The sequence below is a fragment of the Mytilus trossulus genome, chromosome 13 (genome assembly GCF_036588685.1).
Source record: "Mytilus trossulus isolate FHL-02 chromosome 13, PNRI_Mtr1.1.1.hap1, whole genome shotgun sequence".
In the NCBI taxonomy this organism is placed as follows: Eukaryota; Metazoa; Mollusca; class Bivalvia; order Mytilida; family Mytilidae; genus Mytilus; species Mytilus trossulus.
In genome coordinates, this window is record NC_086385.1 from 931,499 (window position 1) to 941,658 (window position 10,160).

The following is a 10,160-nucleotide window of genomic DNA, read 5'->3' on the forward strand; positions in this document are numbered from 1 at the left end:
GCTTAATTTAAAATATTGACTTTTATATAGAAAAACTAGCTCATTTGAGGCAAACACGGACACTTAGATAACAACAATAAACCAACATAACGACCCATTGTCAACTCATAGTTGTTGTTTGGTCATTGTCTTGAAAGCGTTATATAGAGAACAAACATGATATAAAAAAATGATTTTTAGGATCATTAGCTATACTAGGATGGTCAGTTTATGTTAATGACGGTTATCAAGAAACATAAGAGAACTACCGGCCATCAGCAGGACAATGGCAAACACAGTCGTTAACGATCCTATATTAACGAACCTACCTCGTTTCTTCTAAAAACTTAAATGATGACAGGAAAATTATCACTGTAAATGAAATATATACATCAGTCGGCAGTCGATGGCCCAACTAGAAGTGGTGATATAAATTACCTTTCTTGTGATTTTGTGTTGTAACGATTTCATCAATCAGTCATTTTTTGATTTAAGATTGCGCATTTACACTCGTTACATACTTCCTTGAAGCAATGATATCAGCTCTACATATTCATATCTATCCTTTCCCAAACAGACGAAAACGAGAAAATAATGTTTCTGGTTTGGTTTCTCATCAAAAGGTTTTAAAAATCATAATAATTATACCTTCTGTTCCCTTTATTCTGTTTATCTTGCATCATATAAAAAGCTATATATAAACTTCAAATACGCTGTGAGATGAAACTCTACTATACTAATTTTAGGTTTTTTTTTACTAATGAACAGGATGGTATCAAAAGAGATAGAGAACTTTCTACGTATTGTGTATTTAAACTACAGCGTAGCCATTAGAGCACTTACAACATTCTTTGATAAACTACACCCAGACTTATCGGCTGATTTACATATCACAGGGAACAAAGCTTCACTCAAACAGCTGCTACATCCATCTCCTGGTAGAAAACGTGTTCTCTATCAAGGACAATGGAATATTCTGTATCCTCCAACAGGTAAGTTCCGAAGTGAAAACGTGGCTTCACAGTTTTATAAACGATGGCTTTTTAATTTACCTCTATATATTGTGTGGGCTGCTGTATTCAACCACGCATCGGATATACTTTCTAGCAATTCTTTTGAAACGAAAATTTTAATAAAGCGTGCTATTCTAATTCTTTCATGCAAATGCCGATCAAAAACCTTCCTCCCTTTTTTACGAACGAGATTCTTTTGAATGAAAATTACACTTTATAATATAAATTTGTTTCTCTCGATTGACCGTCATCAAGATCTTCAAACCGGAACATATGAAAGCAAGTGATGCAAGATACGGGAAAATAATACAAGAAATTGAAAACAACACGTTAAATAACTGCACGCGTCCGACGCGCTTTTCTAGATTCCCTTTCATCAGGAACGCTCAAAGCCAAACATTTGAAATCCAAGGATGAATAAGTACCGCAAAAGTTGAAGAGGTATATGACAAAAATACTTGAAAACTAGCCAAATTCTTCGAAGGTCAACTTTGTCTAAGAATAGCCAAATGCATATTTATGATCACCTTTTTCAGGTAATTAGAGCCTAAGTCTCTTAAGAATTTATCAACCGGATATTTTGAAGCAGACATGAAGCATGTCAGTGCTAGAATATTTACTAACGAGCTGATGGTACCCTCGAAAACTAACAGTCCACCAGTTGTGGTTTTGACTAAGTGCTAATAAATGAACATTTGTTTTCTTTTTTTTTTACATGGTCCGTCCGAGACGCTTTATCAGGAATATTTGAACTTTTGTAGATTTCGTGGATATAGGTTAGTCACGAACTTATATGTTTAATTAACACATAACAAAAGTACAATAACAATCAAGGCTTGTATACTTACTTTGGCAAAACCTCGAAATCAAATATTCACGTAATCATAATTTTTTCCTTAATCAACGAAAATAAATGAATCCAAAGTACCAGGATAACGGATGTTTCGTCTACAAAAGGAAACTCAGCCATCATGACTAATAGAAAAAAATAAAAAAGGCGAAATAAAGTACGAGATTAAAGAACATTGAGGATTAAAGATTTCGAAATGTTTTGAGATTTATCAATGCGGAGTCGAGAGCCAAACAATGTGTGATGCCATGACGTGATGGTAAACCAGTTGCCTTCTCTTCAAGGAAATAATGCTGATAATGTTTGCAATCTCATAACTTCTAAGCACTTTTTCCTTAAATATAGAAAGATTTTGATAAACCAATGTTTTATTGAAAGATCTCAATCACTGAAGGAATGTGAACAATGTCTTACAACAATCAGGGAGTCTATACAGGGCGCTACACATTCCACGACATTGACTCCCTCAGGAAAATTTAATCTCCATATAATACCACTTACATTTAAGGAAATTCATGAGATTAGATCTCCATTAAATCTTCGGAGAGACAAAACCACGAAATTGTAACCCCACAAAAGTGAATGTTTCTACAGTATATTTCTATTGCAGGGACCCCAATAGTAACTTCAGCTGATTTGGACTTCACGAGCTACCTAATCCTAATGACAAAAGTGATGGAGCCAACATTGCAAGCTTGAAATATTATAAAAATGTTCTAGTGTCGCATTCCAAAGATGGTTCAATATCCAATGTAGACTTTGTTGGAATGTGGAATACTTTAGAACAGGTAAAAAAAATAGAGCTACTATTTCTTTTAAAACAAATGAGCAAATCTTTAAAGCTTCTTGCTCTATCTGCATTTGGTGTCAGTCATATATTTATATTGTTATCCTCCACTCTTTTTTTTTTTTTTTTTGGGGGGGGGGGGGGCAAATGTTTATCTTCTTAAGCACTAAACCAATTAAACCAAAGTCTAACTCAGTGGTTATTGTGCTATTTACTATTATATGTAGATGTTAGAAGAATGTAGTATGAGTGCCAAGGAGACAGCACTCCATCCAAGTCCCAATTTATAGAAAAAAAACATTATGGGCAAAAAGAGGTCTTCAAGACGAAGCTTTGGCTCACATCGAAAACAAGCTTTAAAGGGCCCCAAAATTACAAGTTTAAAACCATTATAACGAGAAAATCCACCGCGGTCTAATATAAGTTTACTGAAAATTTGATGCTTTTGAGATAGCTTTTTATTATCAATAGAACTAGTCCAAGTTCCAAGTTATAGGCCTGTGATTGAAACAATGGTGCGCTGAATATTAAGGAACAATATGTAGTTGTTTTATATAATAACCCACTGTGTAGTTTTTCTCTTCAAAAAAATATTCATCTCTAAAATTACTTGGAAAAAAGTAAGTAAGCACAGGTAGCGTCATGCTGTTCTCGACAATTTGACTGTTCATTAATATTAAATTTACAAGAATTTGAAATTATTTGTTTTTTCTCAAGAAACTGTAATACTCAGGACTTTTTTTATAATCACTATATCACATAAACTTTAATTTCTGGTGTTTCTGGATCACAACCTGGTTACTTTCATTACGGGCGATACTATTGTTTTTCTGTTTGTCTTTTTCATTTTTAGCCATAGCGTTGTCAGTTTGTTTTAGATTTACGAGTTTGAATGTCCCTTTGGCATCTTTCGTCCCTCTTTTAAACCTAGTGCGAACCTTCAACTTTAAGAGACCCGCACACCCTAAAGAACTTCACCTATGATTGAAATAGAGTTGGGTTTATGTTGATATTCAAGATTTAACCTTTCCTGTAACAGCTGTTTCTTTCTTAAAATGAGACATTTTATATGAAAAAAAAAACAAGTGACATACAATTAAACCAAGCCTAGACCAAATACCAACTTCCTTGTCAAATTTGTCAAAGTGTTGGGGTCATTTTAAAACAAAAAAACGACAATCTCGGTATTTACTAGTATTTAAAGTAGAAACAATTTTATTTTTTAAAGAGTTCCATAAATAGAAAATGAGTGCAACAATGCCATCATTTTAATCAAACGATACAGAAGTTCTTTTGCATCGACATTCAAATCCTGTAATGTTCAAGATCCCATTATTTAGTACCTTTACGTTGTAAAAGTGCCTAGAAAAAAATAAACGACATGAATAAGAAAGTTACGAGAAAAATGGGTTGGGTACTTAAGCCACTATATACTCTGTAAGAGGTAAGTGAACTCATTTCAAACACTACATCTTGACGACTCATAAATTAAAATTCTTAATTAACTTACTTACTTAATTAATTACAATTTACATAGTGGTTTCACGATTTTAAATGACGAACGGCGAAACAGACCTTCTTAAACAAAATATTTTTCTTGATAACAAAAAAACACACACACACTTAACCGAAGCCCCTTCTATCGAATCTGCATGTTTCATTACAAATATCAATCTTCTCAGAACTGATAAAGTCTTTGATAATGTTTTATAACAATATTTCAAATAGTGCAGTGACATTAGTATGGATTACATGTTTAAATAAATCTTTCTGGAAACAATATATCAATGTCTTTTTTGGAACATGCATTCATTGCAGTCTATTCAGTATACACGCGGTAAATCAAATAATTTCAAAATCAATCCATGGAGTAGGAATAAAACCCAGAAAAAAAGTCCTTATTCGTTTATGGTTATAGAAACAAAAAATTAGAAAAATATATACAAGTACGTTCATCTAGTGTATAAGCCTGCCAAAATATGATACTAAAGAATACTTTGTATTTAATGGCCCAATTTAGTCATTTGTCAATTTTACATTACCTTTATTTTTCAGGCCATTAAAGGTCTTGATAATTTACAAGCTTCTATTGTAAGTTTAAAGGCTGCTGAAACAAAGATGCTGGATAATTCAATGGCACAACTATTGTCTACTCAAATACAACTCGAAACGAAGGTTTCGAATCTTCAAGATGAGCTGGAGCAAATTTGAATATATATTGACAATGATGTTCAAGAAAAGAAGGAACTTAAACAGCTAACAACAAATCTAGAAGAAATGATAAAAATAAAGGGAGGCAACCTAGAAAGACTTTTTGGAAAAAGTAAACAAAACATAATAGGTATGTTATATGAACGACTGAATAATTGTGATAGTGAAGTTGACACCCTTAAATTAGAACCAGGTATCTTTTTAATAGTAATGGGTATTGTTAAAACATCCAGTTAATGTATATCTGTGACTGCAAGTGTAAATTCTTGACACAAGTAAAACACTAAATTTGACCAAATATATAATATGATACATAATGCGCAGATGGTTGTGAGTTGGTGTGTGCGGCCATATTAAAATACACAGCTGAAATGCTGATTTAGTTGTTGATAATTGCTTTCATCTAAATTTATTTTTGCTAATAGACAAATTGAAAACCTATAGAACGTCATTAAAAATCTTGCCACTGCTTTCTACCAATGTTGTTTGAATTCTCCTGTACAATTTTTGGGAATTTCTTGTAACAAGTTAAGATTGCCATTGTTAAAATCATGTAAAAGGTATAATTACATGAAATATGATATGCTTAAATTATCAGCTTGTCATTACAAGGCAAAAAAACGGTACCCTTCATGTTTGTTGGATCATTGGTGTGTCTGTCAGTCAATTTTTATTATGATATAGTGTGTTCCTCTTATGGTGGTGTGATTAAAAGCAAAGTCATCCTTACTCTCTATTAAAGATCAATGATGCATTGATTTTAATAAAATTGTTTTCGGCTTTGATAAAAACTAAGATTTATATTTAAGGTAATATTTACGGTCATTTTACTATCACATTTACAGGTAACACGAAACGATAAATATATAGGATGTATTCATATTCTCCTGGTATTATGCATCTATTGCGAGCGGTTTGTGTTCGAATTCGTTTCAGTCCTGTCGCTATTATTCAAAAACAAATTTAACGCTTGTGATGTCAGAAACTACATGTATACGTTTAAGATCAATCTTATTTCATTGAGGGCTAGAAAGGTTATTCGTACATTGTACGAAAACATGATATATGTTTAACCTCTACGAAACAGAATAAAAGTCAGATCTGTTCATTTAGTATTTTTGTGTCGGGATGAACAAATATCCGGCCACGTCCACTTGTATTTTTGTAACTTTAAGGAATTTTGAATCCTCAATGCTCTTTATCTTCGTACTTTATTTGCCAATTTGACCTTTTCGTTTCAAGTGTCACTGATAAATCTTTTTTAGACGAAACGAGCGTCTGGCATGCAAAATTGTAAGTCTGTTCTAATTGACGAGTTTGTTTAGTATAAAAATATATATATATATATGCTTGGTGGGGGTGTATCATGATTAAATTCTTATTCAAATTCCAGAATTATTGCAGAACAAATGGAATAAACAAGAGAAAGATCATATTCCGTTACATATTCGAGGTATGATTATTATAAACTTTCCTCGAAGTACTTGTTATAAGAACGTTATCCGCTTGCTACCTGTTAATTATAGGTCTTTTGTTTTAAGGAACAATCCAAACTGAAATATATCAATAAAAATATATTCGAATACAGTCATCATTTTTTTGTTTGGTTTTATATATCATCTGATGATTAGCAAACTTAGGTTCTTCTGCCTTATGCGTGTACAAAAAAATAAAACAATCAGAAAGGTTCATCGGGTTGTGTGTATCAATAGTAGTTTGTAAATATTAATCATAATTGTTCCAGGTATCAGGTTCAAGCTTTTGTTATTACAGTTTAATAGGTTTTGAGTGAACACAGCAATTCATTATGATATGCCATTTCGAAATGTTATGCCGAATCGCGCTAATGTATACGCTCAAATGACTTTGGACAGGTACAGACATTCTCTTAAGAGGTAAAACATTGTTGCTGGCGTCCAAACCCTCCGAGGAGAGTGGTGTTTCAGCACAATATCAGGGCTATAAAAATTAATCAAAGGGATAAATTCAGTTCCAATTACCCGTTGACTGTTATGCAAATCTATACATTGAATTAAATGTATACCGGATTTAACATAAGAAATCCTGAGCTTTCATGTATCATTTTTTTTTAAATACAAAATGTATTCCCATCCTGTACAACAATAAAGAATAGAGTAATGCAGTATTTTGTTGCGTTTGTATTACCAAACTTTAACATAATCAAATGTATGATTAAAAGACAATATCCAGAGAGTAACTCTGAAAATATCAAGTGGTTTCCGCATATTTTGAAGATATATGATTTTTTGGTAAGTTTACATTAAGATACAATCATGATTCAAGCTGCGTTTAAATATTACGTGTTCAAAAAGTATTTGTTAACCCTTTGCAATAAATAAACATCATTCCTTTTCCTAGATTGATGGTGAAAACAGTGTTTGTCATTTTTTTTGCAGCTCAACATGAACAAGAAATATCGGATTGGGAACAAGACAAAAAGACGTTTGATGAAACCAGAGCAATTGAATACATACTTGAATCCTTATATTCCAAGCATTGTATAGTTGTGACAGGGAGCTCGGGTTGTGGAAAATCTTCAAACATACATCATGCCGCCTTACATTTACGTGACAAGTATGGGTATGAGATAATACCTGTGATTGCAGGACCGTCAGATATAATAAACTATTATAAAGAAAATATACCACAAGTGTTTGTTGTAGATGACATTTGCGGAAAGGAAACAATCAGCAAACTCACATTACAGATCTGGAGAGACTATTCCGAAAATTTGGAAAAAATATTTTCAAATGAAAAAAATACATCAGTGAATACGAATCCTCACCAGGTTTCAGGTCAAAAACTACTGGTTTCCTGTAGACTACATATATTCAAAGAATCACAGTTTCAACGTATTACATTACTGACCAAAAAAGAATGCAATATATTATCATCAGATTTATGTCTGCTATCGAAAGAAAGAATGTTCATTATGCAAAAATACCTTCCGGATAATATTATTGACACGCTAATGCCATTGGTGGGGGATCTTGACTTTTTTCCCTTAATCTGTAAAATGTCAAAAAATAAAACATTACAAGAAGTCAAGAAACTTTTTACAGATCCTGTAGATATTATTGAAAGGAACATACACTGCATAATTTCCGAAAGCAAATTGCAATTCTGTGCTATTGTTCTGTGTATCGTATTTGATGATGGATTCAGAACAGATTGGCTAAAACTAACATCAACTCCAGAGACGAAGAGAGCAAAATTTGAACATATAGTTAAAGAGTTATCGAACGAAATGTCAAGAAATTATTTAAAAGACTGTTTCAGAACCTTAAATGGAACCTATTTAAAACAAAAAGGTACAAGGTACATAATGATACATGGCAAAATCTATAAAATGGCAGCTATTATATGTGGGCAGCAACTTACAGAATGTTTTATCAAATATACCCCTTCTATATTTATAAGGGATCATTTCATTTTTGAATCTGTAACCGAAGTTCTAACAAATGATGACTTGATAGTTATTTCCAAAGACCAAGAAGAAGAATATTTTGAAAGATTGTTATGTGACTTAAAACAGCATGTCATAACAAGTACATTCCATAATTCACAGTTAATATTCAGGTCATTCATCGAGAACTTTATAAGTTTTCTTGTGCGGAGTGATGATGCAAAAGCATTACTCAAAAAGCTTGAAGTAGTAGTAGGCGTAATATCGAGAGACAATGAACAACAACTAATTAAGTTAATGTCAACCTTTTGTACAACACCTTTAATTGAAGTAGCAGCAGGTGGCTACATTGAATTGCTAAGTTTTTTATTATTGAAATTAACTGTGATGTAAATAAATGCGATTCATATGGAAGTAGAAAAGGTAGGTCAGCTTTATACATATATGGCATCTGAGAAACGACATTTAGATGTAGTTCGGCTGTTATTAAAAAAACAATGCAGAAGTTTCCCAGTGTAATGCGGTTCTAGAGTCTTCATTGTTTGTGGCATGTTAAAGAGGACATGCAGATATTGTAAGACAATTACTGCAGGGGAAAGCTGATGTAAATCAGTGTAACTGTGATAGAAAGTCTCCACTTGGTGTGGCCTGTAAGGAAGGACACACAGATATAGTGAAACTATTACTAATGAACAATGCTGTTTTATTCTATGTAATGATGATGAAGAGTCCCCATTGTTTTTGGCCTGTGATAGAGGTCATAAAGATATAGTAGAACTGTTACTGGAGAATAATTCTGATGTCTCGAAGTGTAACATTTATAAAGATTCACCACTGTATGCGGCTTGTCAAAGAGGACGTACAGATATAGTAAAACTGTTATTACAGAGCGATGCTAACGTCTCTGAATGTTACAGTGATGGAGTTTCTCCATTGGTTGTGGCCTGCAAGGAAGGACATACAGAAACATTAGAACTTTTACTCCAAAACAATTCGAAATTCCATTCGCATGACATTGATTAGGAATTTTTGTTGTATGTGGCCTGTATTGAAGGACATGACAACACATTGGAAATGTTACTGAAACACAATGCTAATGTCTTTCAGTGGGAGATTGATGAGGATTTTCTTGAAAGAAAGGTCATGACAAAACAGGAGACATTTTTCTGTCATACATTGCTGATTATCTTCAGAGTAAAAGTTATTGACAGTATTTTTTAAGGAGAATAAGATATAGTTTAACTGTTAATTCATTGTAGGGATAATAAACGTTGTGTATGGCCCGTGATAGAAGACATACAGATATATTGGTAATGTTCATCCATGCACTTATTTTTCAAATATGAACGCGACTCTTTTATAGCACACATATGTACAGACCACAAAGCTGTATTAAGATTAAAGTACTGAAATTTGCACATTTATCTATTTTTCCAATGTAATTCTCCGTTTCTATATCTCTAATTATATATATTGACCACTTTTCTTTTCATTTTTGTTCTTTTGGTTTTCAGCACTTATTACATAAGCACATTATAACCTCAAAAAAGCAGTACCGATAAAGAGACAAAACATATCACCTCAAGGAAAGAGTACCGCATTATCCCTAATTATATGTGTAATTCTTTCTACAATTATTCGAAATGTGTTTTGATATTATCGAGAGCTTTCAATGACGTTTTATGTACCGTTAATCCATGGCTTTCAAATACCGGGTTTTTGACTTTCCCGGGAACACATGGCAAGCTCTTTGGACGCACGAACTTGATAAACAAAAAAATAGTGATAGGAATACAAGAAATGAACGCGAACATAAGGTAGCAAAAAAGTATCAGATTTAAAAAAAAGTGTATTACCGTATGTGTTACAATGTACTAAATACAGTTACATGAA

General features: G+C 32.7%; 1 protein-coding gene across 1 annotated transcript; it reads left to right on the forward strand.

Annotated features, from left to right (window-relative positions):
• Window positions 1-748: 748 nt before the first annotated feature.
• On the forward strand, window positions 749-9,290 carry LOC134695294 (uncharacterized). Its single transcript, XM_063556517.1, has 5 exons — window positions 749-971; window positions 4,866-5,033; window positions 6,234-6,293; window positions 7,258-8,607; window positions 8,995-9,290. The coding sequence occupies exons 1-5, from the start codon at window positions 749-751 to the stop codon at window positions 9,288-9,290; spliced, it is 2,097 nt and encodes a 698-aa protein (XP_063412587.1).
• The last annotated feature ends 870 nt before the right edge of the window (window positions 9,291-10,160 follow it).

Bases quoted from the DNA above. Each gene is read 5' to 3' on its own strand.
- LOC134695294 (XM_063556517.1), top strand. From the start codon at position 749: ATGGTATCAAAAGAGATAGAGAACTTTCTACGTATTGTGTATTTAAAC. The intron at 972-4,865 runs GTAAGTTCCGAA...ATGATGTTCAAG, and splicing joins TATTCTGTATCCTCCAACAG to AAAAGAAGGAACTTAAACAG. The intron at 5,034-6,233 runs GTATCTTTTTAA...TTCAAATTCCAG, and splicing joins CACCCTTAAATTAGAACCAG to AATTATTGCAGAACAAATGG.